We start from the raw sequence: 18697 nt of genomic DNA, 5'->3' as shown, positions 1-18697 counted from the left end.
ACATTAATTCATACGCCTGAAACCTTCTTTCAATACAGTCATTCAACTACTAACATCATCCAACGCCGATTTTTTTCTCCAATAATACGAGGAAAATAAACGTATTGTATTATTTTACTATTATTTTCTTGCATGTACAAAAGAATGCGGCACTCATCAACAAATCATCACAGCTTGTGATAGCTTGGAGGGTGACGGGTGAAAATTCGCATTTATCACATTCGCATCAATTACTCCAGCATTATTTACTCTATTATAACAGATTGAACCTGGATATTTTGGAGATGGTAATATTTTACACGCTGTAATTTCCGTCTCTCCCTCATCATTGATGTAAAAGCCTTATTTACGGTGGCGTTCACTCTGGGGACCGACCTTAACACTAATTTTCCGGGCGTAAACAACGCATTCGATCAACTCGGTAATTATCACTATATCTCCAACATGAGCCCACTTTGGACAATCTCCTAATTGCTCTCGCGTAAGTTGGAAACTTCGCAAATTGGATTTTCTCAACTGTTCCCGATGACCTTCAGCCACGTGCGGATTTTGAACTATCCTTTCTTGTCTCCGTACATCCGAACATCCATTCTATGGGGTGAATCTTTCAACGTGGGTTATAGATGAAATACCTCGTCAAGTGAGCGCAACATTTTGGGCAAAAAAATCTGATAGTTGAGAGACAAGACGTTCCCGCTCAGAGGAGAGACGGTTCGTTATTTTGGCAACGGTGCATGTGATGTGTAATATTTCGAAGTCTGCCGCGTGAACGGTGGTGAAATAGACATGAATAGGCATGAGAAAAAATTCCCCTGGACTGGGGATCGAACCACGGACCTTTATCTTTAAAAATAACAATTGTAATGGATATCGTACTGGTATGCGCAGAAGCCTGAAATCCAAAGGTCCTTGGTTCCATTCCAGGTCCAGGGGAATCATTTCTCATGAAAATTTTATATATATAGTGCATGTGATCACTGAGTGTTCGCTGACTAATACAATCTATTGATTTCTTAAACATAATAAGAATTTAAATTCCTATAGCAAATTATTTATTTATTCAGAAATATCTCTCATAATTCATGGAGTAATCTATCGCAGTTTAAATAAATTCATTGAAATCATTCCCTGGATAGTGCATACAATGGGAAAATAACCTCTTCTTGATGACATCATGAAAAGAGGACCCCTACATTGAAAATTGGGTCACGAAATTAATCCGTTGAATGGTACCTAATAGAGAAAAATTCTTCGAAAGTCTTCGCTCTCATATCGAGGATCAGATTGCCCATATAGGGCGGTCTCAAGGTAATCTTAGAGATTCATTCGGATTTCAGATGTCACTTCCACCAAAATTGCGATGATTAAAAAATATGAATTTTAAATCTGAATTACTACCATTTACGAGCAACCAGCCGATAATTTATGTTGATCAGAGCAAACTAACGAAACCTTAAAGCGTAAATAGCACTAAACCTCATTAAGTCATACCAATTACGGTGCAGGAATTTCAGGTGAGGGAAAACGAGGATACAAGAAAATGGAACGGTCAGAAAACATGACCCGTCAGTTTGGGCATAGCAGAACCAGCCATACCCGTGGTCTACTTGAGAGGCCGAACAAGCGGATTCAATTCCGAGTATATTCACCTTTCCACGCATTTCTCTCCGCTCTCTCTTTCGTGCCGAACTTGGGCCACTTAGTGATGCGATATGACCCACAGATCAAATTTATGAATTTCTAATATTCTTGGCGAGAAAGTAAAACACGCACTCTTTGCGTGGGTAGCAGGTTAACTCGAATGAATTCCATCACAGATTCTTTATCAGCAGCAAACTCATCTTCCAAATGAGACTCCCCAATTCTTTCAACCAACCACTGTGAATGAACAAATGTGTTGAAAAAAGTATTTTATCTTCCTACTTCCCAACAATAAATTCAATTTGGATCTGATACGTTATTATCCCCCATATTTCGTGTAATAACGCTCTCAAAAATTTGATACTTCAACGTTAATGCTCATAATATTCCACAAACGTTTTTCTCTAAGCCACTCATTCCGCATTGGGCATCTTCAGGAACAGCGTTATGTTTTCGAACACTAAACATAACAAAAATATCAGCGTGAATATGAGAAAGTTCTAAGAATGCAGGCCAATGATTGAAAATGCATGATGCTACAAATTATAAGACAAGCTAACGAGTATTGGCTTGACACTTAGCTGTAGGATTAACCGACGTAATATTTATGGAAAAAATATTGCATCATATGTTGACTATTTCTATCTACTCATAATAAAAACCAGCTGGAAAGCACTAATGTTGTACACCTTGTCAACAAAAATAGAACTTAGATATTCATTTGCAGCAAAAAAGAGGAGACTGGACCCAACAATAGTAAAACAAAAGCTTGACGAGGAAGAGTTTGGATTCCTAGGAAGCCGATTGACCAGCGATGGGAGAAGCAAGACAGATATCGTGAGTACAATAGCACCGGAGGAGAGGGCATTCTACAGAAAAAGAAATGTACTTAAATGTTGAAAATAAAAATATAGAAGTAAGGAAACAATTCATCAGATGCTATACATGGAGCAAGTTTCTCCGTGGAAACGAGGCTTAGACATTGACAGCAACAGAGAAGTAGAGAGTAGAGGCATTCGCAGTGTGATGATACCGAAGAGTGACGGAGATAAAATGGATTGATCGAGTAAGTGCAAAGGAAAGTGGGCGAAAAGAGACATCTTCTAAAAACCCTAAGGAGTAGACGGGATAACTTATTGTTAGTGGGCAGGATGGCCTGATGTGAACAATCGTCGAGGGACGGATGGGCGGGAAGAAGGGAAGGAGACGTCCCATATGAGTAACGTAGGGCAGATTATTATGGATGCAAAAGAGAATAAATACGTCACTATGAAAAGATCATTTACAAAATTTTAAAAATTACATGAATACAACACTTAAGAAATTCTATTACATAAGACAAATATGTAATGAGGAACTTGCATGGGTCGTAGATTGCTCTAAAAACTATTTTTAATAAGTCAAATGGATACATTAGCTCGCAAAAATACCTTCAGTTTCTCCATTCAACATCAAAAGAAATAAAAAAATTGCATTTAAAATCGAGAAAAATTTCTCTGAGCCGACCACTGCGCGAAGACACCCGAGCGTTGCCGAGGCCAGGCGTGACGTCATAGGTGCCTAAACAACCGTAGGGAGTAGGGAAATACGCTGAGCGCATGGTGTAAAATTTGTTTTGAGGGAGTATTTAGCCGCTCATCGTCACTTTATTTTGTTCTGTTATTCTTGGGCAAGTTTTCCTATTGCTATTGTGCCTAGATTATTACTTGGGATATTAATAATGCGGCATCGGGATGATGAAGTACAAGCGTTTCACTTCGTGTGTTTTGGTTATCAGAAAAATGGATGATAACGTTGCCACTCGTTCGAATAGTACACCTGAAATTCATCTACGTCTACATAATACCCCGCAAGCCGCCTAAAAGGCGTGTGGCATGGGGTGTTAGGACACCAGCCTTTTTTTAGGACACCAAAAATTGATGCCACGACCCTCATGGAATTTGTTAAGACAAATTATTGCTATACGTCGGCGGCAAATCGAGTTGTAAAAGAAACTTGTAATACTGGAGGATAACGATCGTAAGCTGTTCTGTTGACATTAGAGTAAGCTGTGCTGTTGAATTTGGCAACGCCGGATTAACGGAGAAGGTAGTCCTATCCGCCCTACGGTACGAATTCACAGCAAAACAGTCTGCACACAATCCACATGTGAGATCGCGAATCGGTTCCGCTGCCAACACACACACAAGCTACAACCTATTTCAATAATATACGTAAATCCATAAACAATATACTAGCATATACCATAATAATATAGTGGGAAATAGGCAAATACTCTTATCAAAAACTGGATGTCACTATCACATTCTTATATTCATCACGTACAACTTACAATAACAGAACTCGTTATGATGAATACAACTATTTATTCACTGATTTAAACCCTTAAATTATCCCACACAAGTGACACAGGTGACATTTCTCACTACTATTCGTTGAAATAATGGAATAACAAACTTCACACACAGTTTTTATTTCAATAGCGTGATCGTGAAATGTCATATCTACGGTGAACAACGGAGATTAGCACGCCACTGACAATTTTTACACTACTGTTAGACATTTATCGATAGCGTAGTAGCACTTTTTACAATTCAATCACGATGGAACACTGATAACTCATGGCCGATATTTTTCAACCTTGTCAAACTTTGTGCATTACAACCACTGGCACTGTGATTATTAGCAGTAGCTTAACGGGAGATGTCACGTTGAAAATAACACTATTTTGGCACAAAAATGTTCCTAGATGTCTCCAATCAGCGAGCAAAAGTTGCATTGACTGGAATTCACCTCATAATACAAGCACAGACAGTCCTAAAGAATTCTCCGGTACCTACGAATAAACGGATGAAGTTATTGTATATAAAAGCTAAGCGGACATTAGTAAACATCAAAATCGTTCTAATTACATACTTAAATGAATGATATGCCGTCGATAACATCAACTTACAATTAACGTATCCCCTTTCCAATGGCCGTGGCTCAGACTCCTACAACGATGTTATTTAGGTATTATCAAATTTTTGGTTTAACTGCTCCAGTTTTATATTTTATGCCCTTACTCAGATATTAATATTATAAATAATGCAAAATACGAGGGCTTCCTAGCCTCTATCTTTAAATATAAAATATTCAACACGTCTAACAAACGAAGCTCTCACAACTGCTGGCAACTATTACAAACAATCACAACAATAGCTTCGCGTGATGTTTAGGCACCTTTGACGTCATCGAGGCTTCGTCGGCAGTGGCTTGGGGGGTGAGGGAGTTTTTCCCGCGCTTTAAAATTCGTAATATTTATCATTAAATATCTCGCGAAGGAAAACTCAGATTTACATGCGGTTTTCTTTGTTGTATTCAGAAAATAATTTTCTGTCCGCCTATGAAATAAAAAAAATTCATGCAAGTTCCCCATTTATCTGTACTAAAAAAATGCATACTACTCACTAGTATTCCTACCAATATTTCCTACCAAGGTTTGAGGCCACGGAATAGAGTACCTATTCCAAAACCGAATAACGAAGCTTTTAGAAGGTCTTAAATATTGTGATACTAAGATGTTTAACCTTCTACCATTTCATACAGCCTCTATAAAGCCCTTCACGTTGTTTTAACGTGAATTGAAAATATGGTTGCTCTCCATAGACAATATTGAAGAGTGCTTGTAAATATTAACTTTGTACATTATTTAAAAATTGTATGTTATTAGTCTGATTTCTGTACAGTGTATGGAATATTTCTATGTGTAATGGTAATTAATGCATTTGTTTTCATTTATTTTTCTGCTTTATGCTTCAATCCTTCACAATATTCTCACGTTAAAGAAAATCGAACTTTGACTTACAAGTTATGGCATATTCCTTTGTTTCGGCCGCATCGGCCAGCTGTCAGTTTGTTAATAGAGGTGGCAACTCCAACACTGGTCCTTACCTCCAGGGTACCTATATTCCACCTTACAAAAACTAAGCTGTTAAAATTTCATGTACCATTATGTGGAATTGAGATATATTATTATTATATTAGAATAACAGTTAGGAAATCGGAATGGAGAGCTGCGTCAAACCAATCTCACGATTTTTGACTTTTGGTGATGACCTACAATCAGTGGCAGATCCAGAATAGGGACAAAGGGGGGGTTAAAAATCCAGCAGTAGTGGGGGTCCAAAAAAAACGACAATTCTATCTGGTGTAAATTGGATACCCAAGGGGAGGGAGGGCAATAGCCCTCCCCACATATCTGCCACAGCCTACAATCGTACTTTTGCCTCGACGCGACGTTTCAAAGTTTCAACAAAAATATACAAAAATTATTATTTCTTTCAGAAAAATTGGTAATATATTTTGGTAAAAATATACAAAAATTATTATTTCTTTCAGAAAAATTGGTAATATATTTTGGTAAAAACGAATTATTCATCTTGAAAATCGGCAATACTACGTCAAAAATCGATAAATATGTGAATTTTTCATCGATTACATCACCTTCGACGTTATCCTCCGGGGCCACGTAGCATGTTTCCAAAATCGGCAAAGTTAGCGATTTACCAATGTCTTACACGGCGAATGCAGTTTTTTTCGCTTCGATATGTAAAAGTAAAGAAGAAAAAAAATGCCGCGGAAATTAAAAGAGATTATGATTTTGCTGCAGATAAAGACATAAACTTGGCAATCGATGAAAATCTCCAGCCCCTGTGACATAATTAAGAATTTTCTCCTACATGTAATTTGCCTTGAAAATCCTTGAAATTAAAGTTTTGGTATCGGCAGAAAAACGACGATCTAATCGAGCTATTTAGAGTAATAATAGTAAAAAAAAAAGCAAGCATGAGTTCGGCTTGAGTAAGTACTGTGAGCAAAAATGACCACAATGGAAAACAAATAAAAGGGCTTAAAGTCGATGAAAAATGGATAGAGATATCCTGACGTATACGAGTTTGATTTTCCACTTCTAGTAGATATTATTCTTACCTCAAATTAAGATCATTCTGACCGAAAAAACACTTTGATATTTATTGCCGAGATTTTCATGCTCGGAGAAAAAAATATACCGATAAATAACAGGCAATTAAAAAAAAAACTTATGTAATATAATTATCGATAAAAACATGGCAGCTTTTGCCTGACTATTGTGCTCAGCACAAACAATGCAACATAGCATGCGAAAATTTCAATTCGGAGAAAAAACAATGAACAGAGAGGGCTGACAGATTAATTTACATCGATGAGACATGGAAGGGACAGGAGGAGATTCATGCATTCGTAGAGGACGAGGGTGGCGGCGGAACTATTTAGCAATCAAGTTCATTAAACTCACGCTCGTACTTAGCAACTTTCATCCGGGATGGGAGGAAGGATGGTGTGATACCTACAAGGAAAGGGAGAGAGTTTGCATGCCATCTTGCGCATCCCATACACTCCAACAGCATCTTCCTCCCAGCTTAATCCCTGCAATGGACATTCCACTCTCTAACGAAACCAGATGCGGAATCGAAAGGAAGGTAGCATTTTATTCCACCCCCCCCCCCCACCCCCATACCATTCAACCGTTTTCTAGCTTTATTTTCAAGGGTCGCTCCAGGGCAGGCGATAATTCCAAACCGCCGTTTAGGAGTCGGGCTTTTTTATTATTTTGTTTTCACTTTTTTTTTTTTCGACCGCCGAGCGAGCGCACCTCTGCGAGCCCTGAAGAGGCCTGTGAGGTTTGCCGAGGTGGGGAAGAGGGAGAATGAGATATAATGGGTCAGGCATGGAAAAGGAGAGAAAGTTTGGAGGGTGAGAGGGGGGAGAGACCAGGGGGAAAGGAGAGGCGAGGACGGAAGGACAAGTATGTGCGCTGATATAACGGGACACCGCCGCGGCGTCCGCATTCGCGGCACACCAATGCCAACTCGCCTCGAATGAGAGTGAAAAGCGAAAGGCACTCATGAAAGGGGAGTCCTTTCCGCTCCGTCGAAATGATGACGTGATTGAGCAGAGATGAACGAGAACACAAGCTTGCGTTGGGGGAGGACAATTATTTGCTCTCGAGTGTCCCGTCGTTTCTGCTCATGAAAGTAACTGATCTCGTCAGGATGCGATACTTATTGAGAAGCTGATTGAGTTTTTGCTACACAGACAAAGTAATTGCGTCGCACTCGAAGTCTTAAAATATTTAACATGAAGGATGTCTTGAAGTCAGTTGCTTAGAGGACAGTTTTTTAAATCATAATGCGCAATACAAAGCGATATCAATGGGTAGCTGTAACTTTCAAACAAAAGGCGAAAATCCACATAGTCAATTTATAATATATATATATATGTGTATATATACATATAAATTCAGAGGTAAGGAAAGAAAGGGATAGGAACATATAATGCAAAAAGGATCCTATCCCTTTCTTTCCTTACCTCTGAATTTATATGCATGCTTGCGCTTAAGGCGCCGGGTGAATGAATGAAGTAGAATATTTATATATAAGTGTAGAAACAAAAAAAAATCACTCTCTCCAACATCCCTAAACATCTTATGGATAAAGATGTGATAAAATACTAAATAATGATAATCATTGAGCACCACACGAACGATATTACTATTTGCAATGTTTGTTCATCAGCATCAAACTTTGAAACTTTTGCTGCCCCTTCAATTTGTAAGCAATAACTGCTGATACGTATGCATTTTTAAACAACGATTTACAATAATATTACTGTGATTTCAAAACCGCCAAACGTCATAAAAAGCTCATGGAAATTTTTCTCCATACAATGCATAAAGAACAGAAGTGCATCGAGACATGGATACAAAAAACGCATGGTCGGTAAAAATGTAGCTCGAAAAAAGACGATTGAATAGAATTTTTCGATTTATTCCTAGGTGTTGTGATGTAAAATATTTGCGTAAATTCACAAGATTAGTTAATATTTGACACAAGATATATTTCGTACTAGCTGGGAAACGCAAAATATGGATATGTTGTTAATCATATGACATGGTATCATATATTAAGCAATGTCCATCAAGAGTCGGTGTGCACAATGAAATTCTGCTTTAACTAAAATAAACTCGGTGATAAAACGTGCGATATCAAGAAAGTTATTTTTTTAAATAAAACGAGAAAATTAAAAACTTTCCAAAAATCGATTCGAAGCGAGAATACATTTGTCCAGAAGGGTGTTTTCAGGAATTACTTAAAGCATTTCACATTTTTTCAATTTTATTTTTACTATGGCCCTTCCAAAGGCTACGGCAATGAAAAGAAATTTGAGTATGAGAGCCGCAACTGAAAAGACAGTGTCTCGATTTAGTTATATAAAGCATATAGAGAGTGTACAACCGAGCAACCTTGATTTAAAGGTCTTTTGTAAAATATGTGGCCTCTTGATTCAAAAGGGAGCACGGAGCTTACAGAAGTGTGGCAGAAAATATACATAATCACCATCTTGGGAAAAAGATTAAAGGGGAATAAATATCAAACATTAATATAAAAAATGATAACAATCAGAAAGATAACCAGAAAAGCAAAATCGCCAATTAGCAAAGAATTAATTTTTCATGAAAGATTATGCTTTTCGACTAGCAAGTAATGAGATTAACTACGATAAAAGCATGTTTTAGTTTCAATACAGCTTTAAAGTTATTGCTCAAAAAAATATTTAATGGCTACTTACAAAAATTTATTTCATTTTTCCCCTGTACTTCTAAACTGCATGGAAAAATGTACTTTTTCAACGTTTTGCTACCTCGGCTTCTGAAGAGACAAGAAAGCAGAATTTTAGCAGAAATTTAAAAATAATTTTGACAAGTGAGCGTAGACATGACCTAAAAACAAGCGGTCTCCATGGTTGATGTCACCTTTAGGCTTTACATTCGGCTGGTTTCCCCCACGGCACGGAATTTACGGCCTCGTAATACACCGCTTTTCCTCCATGCAAAATTTAGCTGTCCTCACACAAGAGGGTTCAAGAGTTGGAAAACGCGATGCCAACTCGATGGCAGGGAGGCCAGACTGCTCAAATAGCTCCCTCTGAAGAAGCAGAAAGGCACAAGAAAATCTGGGAAAACGGAAATGCAAGGGCCTTACCCTATACTATTTCATTCATTCACTATTCACAGGATGCTTCGTAATTTAGAAATACATATTTATAAATTTTTATAAAGTGATATTTTACCTCGAACAAGCTCTCGAAAGCTTCAAACGGCTCCTTCTACCATCAATAGTAAGACCATGTGGTTACCTAGATAAAATATCGAATAATTTTCCGGAGGAGGTATGATTGAATTCCATCCTAGGTATATCAAAGAGACGAACCGTAGATAATAATAAATAATAAAATACATCCGAAATCCATACCGTTTTCGCTATCGATAAGAAATATTATGTAATTTTATAAAAAAGTTATTTGAAACTTAATAGCATTCTTACATCAGATAAAGCAATGGAGTGAGACATTGGACATAAAAACAAATAAAAATAAACAATGATTACTAAGTAGAATATCAAATATTCATGGCTATTGTTAAGATAAATTGCACAAGAAGATTGGAGTCATAAATTCAATCCTATACTCTTAAATTCGCCTTTAAAACATCTTATTACATTCCCTGATCAATGATATTATCTTAGAGACTGTTATTATCGATATCTCACATCAAAATCGCAAAAATACTCTTAACTTATAACATAGTGGAATAGTCTATGAAAAACCGGATAGATAAACACTTTCTAGCAGGAATTAGGATATTATTCAGAGCACTTTCCATTTGAGAAAACGTTCCCGGGCAGTGAAAATCAAGGCCATAGAGGATCAGGTGCGTCAAGTGACCCAGACCTATCACGGGTGGATGAGCAGCTACAGTTTGGCCGAGGCCAAGGTAGGAGATACAGTCAAAAGAGGTATATATTCAGTCGAAAAGCCAGAAAAAAATCCTTATTAATCAAAAAAATCTTATTCCGTATCAAATAAAAAAAGATAATTCGAAAGCATGTCGGCATCAGCGGAAAGATAATATTAACGTGCTGGTAAGGAGAATCTATAATCTTTGGACTCTCTAGCCACCGTAGCAATAGAAAAAACATAGTTAATGGGATTTTTAAACATAGAAGACTTCAAAAAATCTGTGTAACTCAAGGAGATGCTCAAATACGGCGAAGGAAAGTATTTAATAATATTACAAAAACTTAGATCAAGATATAGAATAGGTATAGATTATAGAATCAAGTTGAGCCTTCAAAATCAAGTTTATTGAGAATTTAATGTCTGCTGTTCTAAGGTAAATCACAATAATCTGAAAGAAATTTTTTTACCTTCCTTAAGTTTTTTTCGTGCCTTCTACGGTTGATTGCTCTACTCCACAGTAGACTGACCCAAATTATTTTGCCAAACACTCCTGATTTAGGCACTCGCAAAGAGTTAGCTGTTTTGTCCTACTCTTTATTGCTCAGCTAGACTACTAAAAGGAGAAATTTTCCAAGAAGCGAATCGAAAACAGGAAGTAAGAGTCCAATTCAACCTCGATAAGGATTCGCTACTTGTGACGTGGACCAATAGTTGACAGTCACGTTTGAAGTGCTTGGCAAGCCCCACCATTAATGGAGCCATCATTTTCGCTGCTTGAGTCATGGTTTCCCCATTGTTTTTTTTTCTGGTCGTAACGAAAATCATGGCGGTCATTTTTTTTCCCTACGCGCTTGTCATGGAATTTATGATTGAAAGTAGCTACTTCATTTTGAAGTATATTAATAACTGTAGTTCTTATTCGTGCATTGTATTACGCTTAAGGCATTTGAATAAAATGACAGTATAATTAATACATTCACATTGATGAATAAATTAGGTATACTGAGGGCTCCGAGTAAGCCAAGGGATGAAGGAGAAAAAAGGCCGAGCATCAGGCACTCTCTTGCCAGAGAATCGCATCTACGAGAATCATTTATTGAAGAGACTCACTTTGTAAAACAGTTTAACAGTGAAAGGAGAGAGAAGAATAATCCATTGAAGCCATTATCAATATCCAATGATCATGTAAAATATGACGAATTTTCAAACATTATACGTCCGTCCGTCTCTATTCTCATATGAGACCAGCTTTATCTAATGCCATTCGATATTTTTAGAAAGCGTTACCTGGGACCGTATTCTGTATTTCGTCGGTGCCGCACCGGTCGGTTCCCCTTTCAAGCCCGCCGACTGGACATCAAACCGTACCGACAACGGATTCCGCACCGACGACGACACTTTCAGCGATTCTGTAAGGTCGTCGGTTTCAAACCAGTCGTAACGGTTCCCTCTCCTTCCCAAACAGGGAAAATCCGAATATATCCGAAGTTTCACGTGTCTCCACCAATGAAAGAAGGGTAAAAACAAGAGAAGACTCATTGGCACAGTTTGTTGTCGTCATTCTCAATCTTTTTATTTGCGGAAATTACGACTTATTGCTAGATTAAGATAAACGATATTGGATAAGTTGTTAACAATGCTTATATAATGTGTGGTAGTAATGCTGTACCTACAGAATCGAAGGAAACAATATTACAACATCACAATAAAGTTTGTATGTGATGGAGATTGTTGTTGCTGGAATGAATTATTGAAACTATCCTTGAGATCGTAGTTTCTTTTTTTAAATATTGGTTCCGTATAATGCTATTTATTCATGATTTGGTAATATAGTTGTCATTAAGTAAGTTCCGTATAAATGTTATCAACGGAAGGTTACCCGTAGCAGACGAAAATAGCATACCATGGAACGTGAACGTAGGATTCAAATGTAAATGTCATATTAGAGAAACAAGTTAGGAAATTGTTATAAAAATATGGAGCTGGGTGTAATTAAAAGAAGTGTAATGACGAGGAAGTAAATAAATTGTGATTGGGTGAAATACATAGGTATAAGTTGCGCATTCCAAGTGAGAGAAAATGATAATATTGCGGTAAACCTCATACTTATTAACAAATATCTTCTTTTATCGTCAAGGGAATCAATGGTTGACGATGAAATGAAATATAGTTGCCCGTTACAAATGAAAGAAACTGATACCGTGGTGGCAAACTTCATACTTAAATAAAAAGATCTTATTTCTATGCCGAGAGAAACGCCAAATTGATGATTGAGTGAAATAACAGTCGCCTATTCAGAGTGATATAAAGTGATAACATTGCGGCAAAACTCATATTTAATCAAAAATATCTTTTTAATGTCAAAGGAGCAAATAAATGATGATAGAGAGAAATAAAGCCTATTACAAGCGAGTGAAAGTGGTAACATAAATGAGAGAAAGTCATTATATGTTAGCAAACCTCATTTTTATTAACCATTATCTTATATTTCTGTCAAGGTAATTAATATAGATGATGACACAGGGAATTATAGAGGCGTATTCGAAGGGGCAGAAAAAGATAACATTGCAGAAAACCTCATTATTTACTCGGTGGTGAGATAAAAACAAAATAAAACGTACAATGCGCACCCACGATTCATGAAACCCACTAGTCGGTGGCCGTACCGACACCTTTTTGCTGTCGGTACGGCTACCGACGATCTCCCGTCCTCTCGTCGGTGCCGCACCGACCGGGTTCGTACAGAATCGCACGACTTCTTACCGGGAGTCGGTGTGACGTCGCACCCGACGAATCGGTGCCGCACCGATCGGTTTGGAGTTACAGAATACGGCCCCTGGGTAGATAACAATAAAAATTCCCAAAAAAAAAATAATTTGAGAAACCTTACAAAACCATTAAAACTAAAGAATCCATTGGTAAAAAATGGATTGCAATTTAAGTCCTTCTTTTGAGCACACGAAATCGATAATGATAACCAATAAAAATTTGAAGCTCTTAACTTATCTGGCCTGAATAAAAAGCTTAGCTATAACATTTAGCAAACTCCCAAATCAAAATTACCTGGTTTTCCTCACCGTAGGCTGGGAGAATAAATTTTTAGATAAGAAAGCAATATTTGCACAATCCTACAGATGACGTTATCCAGCCTTCCGCATACATATCCAGCCTGAAAATTACACAAGAACAGGCATTTTACCTCAAAATTCTCGACGGGAGTCACGCAGCATCTTCCAATTTAACTTCGCTAAAGGCTACCTCTTTGACGTCGATAGCGGGAAACGCTTTGGAGGGAAGAGAGGTCGTGGAGAGGGCAGGATACTATCCGGTGAATGTTGAGACTTTGAGGGATGTTGGACGAGAATGGAAGAAGATGCGTTGAGACCGAGAGGGCGAATAGGGATCGCCAGTGGCGAGTGCTGAGCGAGGGAGCGTGGCAGGGGTGGTCAAAAGGAAGGAATAGATGCAAGGGGAAGGCGAGACAAAGTCGGGAAAATTCAAGAGGAAAATGTGGAATGATGGCCGGATGAGACGTTTACTTGGATTATAGTGAAGAGATGTGACTCGTAGATGTGAAAAGGTGTTTGTGGACTGGTAGGATGACCATAGAACAGACCTCTGAACTCGAAATTTCTTCTTCTCTTCCCAGCATCGATGTGGCTCGAATCTGTGAGAAATTTATATGAATATCAATTTAAATGGACCATGTTAAACGATTGTTGGACGATAACTTGGAATATTTCGTGCCTGTCGCGTGAACGGCGGTGAAAATTACCATGAAAAATAAATTCCCCAGGACCGGGAATTTCACAATTGCAACGGCAATTCAGGAACATGGATAGCGTAGCGGTCTGCGCAGTGGCCGAGAGGCCGAGAAGGTCGGATTCCCGGTCCAGGAATTTTTTTCTCATGGTAATTTAGGTGATTGTTGGACGAGTCGTGTTTTCCAATCTTCCACCATGTTTTTTGTTGCCTCAGGGCTTATGTTTCGCCCGCGATTCCGTTAACATCTTCAGGTCAGAAGTGCAACAGACCACAAGTTGAAATCCAGGAAAACATGATCGCATCAACAATTTACCGCATGAATTTTTTTCTTCTGATCTGTAGGCTGCAGTGCAATCGTCTGAAGTGGATATTTCTCCTTCTAGAAGATTAGGACGCAAAACGAAGGAACCTAAAGCGGTCGGAAACCTTTACATAGAAAGAAAATAGGCACAGGATATCCCTCAAACCAATCTAATTGCTCTTGAAATCTTAATCTGGCAAATCAGCCTTCCTTGAAGATGAAAATATGCCGCGGCTGCTGCTTCATTGACCAAACACCCGACCAATGATGGACAGCGACGTCTTCGCTAAGCCGAGCGAGATTGACGAAGTCAGTACCTCCTATGAAGGCCACGGCGAAGGCTTAGGAGGAGAGAAGGAAAGGCGAAAGAAGCAGAGGAGTGGAGGAGGCGACGGCATCGCCGCTGTGGAGGAAGAGGAGGTGGACTGTTAGGGAAAAGAAAAGATAGAGAAGTTGGATGAGGCGCGCAGCGCTCCAAGTTGCCAACGCGCAGGAGGGGGAGGAGGAGAGGGGCGACCGCGGTGGTAGGGGAGGGGACGTGAGGAAGGGAAACGAATACTCCACCATGCATACACTCGAGTCGACTCCGGCAGTAGCCACGGGGCATTGAGAGAACCGGGACGGGGCTTGGACGAGACGGAGACGAGGCACGTGTACAACCGAAAGGAACCCGGACGTGATAAGTTCGACCGTATATACTGCCCGTGAGGTTAAGGCTGGGAAATTAAAGGGGAACGGACTTGGTGAACCACGAATAAACACATATATCGATAAGTTAATCCCGTAAACAACTGGTCGAGATGAAGTCGAGGGGTGTCTTTTCGAGTTTCCTGGAGGTTGCAGCCGTGTTGGCCGTCGTTCTGCTGTCTGCGGCCCACGCCAAGGAGGAATTGAAAATCGAGGTCTTAACCGTCCCAGATGGCTGCGACCAGAAGACCAAGAACGGAGACATGCTCACGATGCACTACACCGGAACGCTGCAGGACGGGACCAAATTCGATTCCAGGTGAGAGTAAAACCGAAAAGTGTTGAGTTCAAAAACGACTTTCCGGGAGAAATCATGAAGTTTACACACCGGGATAGGATGAATGTGCGCATGTTTCGCAAGAAAAACAAACAATCTTGGCCACCAGCATTATAATGCTTCTTACGAGGAATGACGAGGGTTCTCATACTCTGTTGCCATCAACTTGAATACCTCGCCCATTCCGTCTACTCGTTATATCACGCACCGCCGCGCCGTCAGACGGTACAAAAATTTCATTACACACCCAAAGCCGCGAATAAAAAAATGTGGAGAAAGTTTCCGTCAAGACTGGCAGAAATTTTCAGTTTTTTTTCCGTCCGCATCAGCTGTGTACGCTCCGACGCGATTACGAAAGATTGCCTCGGATCAACGGTTATGGGTCCTCATCTCTTTCGATTAAAATCTCCACCCACTCTCCTCAAAAATCCCCCCGCGCCACCGCGAGATGGAAAAGAGAGACTTAACTCGTCGCTCTCTTATCCTCGAGCAGTAGATCACACATTTTTTCTCCGTGCAATCATACGGAGCGGAGAAGTCCCCCCTAATCTTTTAGTAAACGTGGCACATGCCCGTTTTGGAGGGCACGCCCGCTTCCGGAATGCCTCCGCGAACGAAAGAAAATGAAAATATTCTAGCGCGAAAAAAAAACTCGCGTCTCCTTTCGTATTTCTCTCCCACGCATTTGAAATTAACAGTTCGGTCAAAGCTGTTACGTGTGGGAGGGAAAGAAGAGGTCACGGGGGCCAGTGACGTACGCAATGAGCTGCAACACGTACATATATATTAAAGTCTATCCATTTAAATCGGTGTCCTCCCTTTTGATTTCACGGTCTTCGCTTACCACTGGAGCAGACAGACAGACAAGAGTCTTATCGTGGACGAGCCGATTCGTCTCCGTAAGTTTCTGCAGCGATCTCCAGAGAATCTTCACTCCCTCCCTCCCTCTCATCTCCCGCAGGACCTCCAATCCCACCTTCGACCCCGTCTTCTCCACTCCTCCCCCTGTCATTCTTAAACTGACTTATTTTTCAACGGAACCGCTCTGACCGCTGTACAGTGGGCCAGACAGGAAAAAAGCTGGCCAAAAGTACATATAACAATTTCATCAATTTCCATTCCACGTGCAATTTCAAGTGCATTTCAGAGGGATTTTGGGCTGTTAAACGTGATTTCTTCATTGTATTTTCAATATATATTTTTCTGATTCTGCGATGTTAATTGCATAAAAGTTGATTATGCATTTAAAAAGCAAAATCTCGATGGTTAATTGATCAAATATAGATTTCAAATTGCCTATGATAGTTATCGATGTACTGTACTTATTAATGCTAGAAGCTATGAAATACGTAAATTTATAGTTCAAGCAGAATTTTAAGGCTTAATTCATTTTCTTATTGTGACTACTGCAACTGCTACTGAATGGAAGGGAATGAAAATATTTTTCCCGAAGAAAATTCCATTTAGCCATTTTTCGACTTTGGGCAAGCTTTTTTTGAATTTCAGCCCACTGTCCGCCGCCGTGAGAAGAATTCGGCTTCGCCGCGTCGTAATGTACACACACGCAGACATGTGCAAACGCGGCAGGAAAGCCGAGCGGCAGCCGAAGCTGATACGTGGCAGGGCGCGCGCCACGGGCACCAGACGGAGAGGAAGCGATCGTGGCAACAGCTCACTCACATGTATGCTCGTAGCGCTCGATTGCCAAGAAGGAAAAGAAGGCGGTATGCGTATGGGCCACGAGATTTTACGAGAGATTTTTTAAACTCCAATCTTTCTCGCCCATTGCTTATTACTATTTTGGATTATTTACTCAAGCCTGACATGAATGCAATACTACAATACTGAAAATTAAACCACCCTGATAAACAAAACAACATTGATCGATGAAGTTTTCTTGGGCGTTAAACTAGGTTCAACAGTTTTCAACGGCAGAGTATGTAATGTTTGATATTTCGTTATTGATACTGATGTTGTTAGGGCATTGTTGATGGGAGGGAAGGTAGGAATGTTGAGGGAAGGGAAGAAGTAAAAGTTGCTGCAAGTAGTGGAGCACAAAGAAACTAAATCTCAAAGAAAATATAGGAGACTTGGGACAGAACAAACGTCTGACATTACTGACGTAGACCCGAACCCACTTTTCTGGCGACGAGGCTGGGATAGAGATACTCACTCAAGCTTGGCATGAATGTAGTACAACAATATTTAAAATTATACCACCCTGATAAACAGTTTTCAACTGCAGAGTAACTGAGACCAACTGAGCACTAAAAAACGCTTTCTAAATGCCACAAAATTCAGTTAGCAATTGGTGCTGTTTCGTTTGTTGACATGGTCTGAAGACCCGGAAAACTTCTGATACGAATCAGCCAGAAAAGTGCGAAGTCATACTGTACATTTAATCGTGTGCCCGATTCCACCTAAAGGGATTTTGTTACCAGCACCGCCTAAAGACCCTAATGTACAGTGTATACTAACTTCCGAATGGGATTGCATTCGCCTAGTGTGTTTTGCTCAGTATCTCAGTCCTCAATTCTCTGCGTCACTGTCCTGTCAGTCGGCCAGTCTTGCCCAGTCCTTTCTCTCCGTCGTCTGCTTCTTGGCCGGACTCGTTGAACTCGGGCCGTGGTCATTTCCTCAAATTGCACAACGCTTGTTGCGTCAGAGATCCCTTGTACATCGAGCTTTTGACGATTTGTTGGCGAAATTCTCGATAGAAAGGTGTGCCGGAAAAGTTTTTCAGGACGCCGTTGTGAATAAAAACGACCATCTCATGTTTTGCTGCCTGATGAGAGGGGGACCCACAAGTGTTTCTTTTTTCTTCGAGTCGCGGCTCGAAAAAAATTCTTCCCTCGCTTTGCGCACACTTTTGAATTTTTCATACCTTAACCGTCCTATCTTTTGAGAAGATGAGAGGTTTTTAAAAAGTATGCGATGACACTCCACTCGTAATCGAGTGAAGAATAATCGGCTTTATGCTTCTAATAGGAAGGTAGGGCACAGAGTCTCGACTACTTTCGGTTATTCCTCTCGAATTCTTAGAACACAAAAATTACGGCGGAGAGGGCATTTTAAGAAGGGGATGAAAATCTAATACTTCCCAGTCAAAGTTTTTAAGTAATAAAACTTTATTAAGCCAAAGTTTC

The 18697-nt window shown here is 39.7% G+C and overlaps 1 protein-coding gene across 1 annotated transcript in view; it reads left to right on the top strand.

The window, feature by feature from the left end:
• The first annotated feature begins 15098 nt into the window (after positions 1-15098).
• Positions 15099-18697, top strand: part of LOC124158266 (FK506-binding protein 2) — a 79887-nt gene continuing 76288 nt past the window's right edge. Inside the window, exon 1 of the mRNA XM_046533465.1 lies at positions 15099-15533. Coding sequence (XP_046389421.1) covers positions 15328-15533 — 206 coding nt within the window. The 5' untranslated portion in view covers positions 15099-15327. The remainder of the gene's footprint in view (positions 15534-18697) is intronic.

The sequence above is a fragment of the Ischnura elegans genome, chromosome 1 (assembly GCF_921293095.1).
Source record: "Ischnura elegans chromosome 1, ioIscEleg1.1, whole genome shotgun sequence".
In the NCBI taxonomy this organism is placed as follows: domain Eukaryota; kingdom Metazoa; phylum Arthropoda; class Insecta; order Odonata; family Coenagrionidae; genus Ischnura; species Ischnura elegans.
This window is presented reverse-complemented; position numbering and strand designations above follow the sequence as displayed.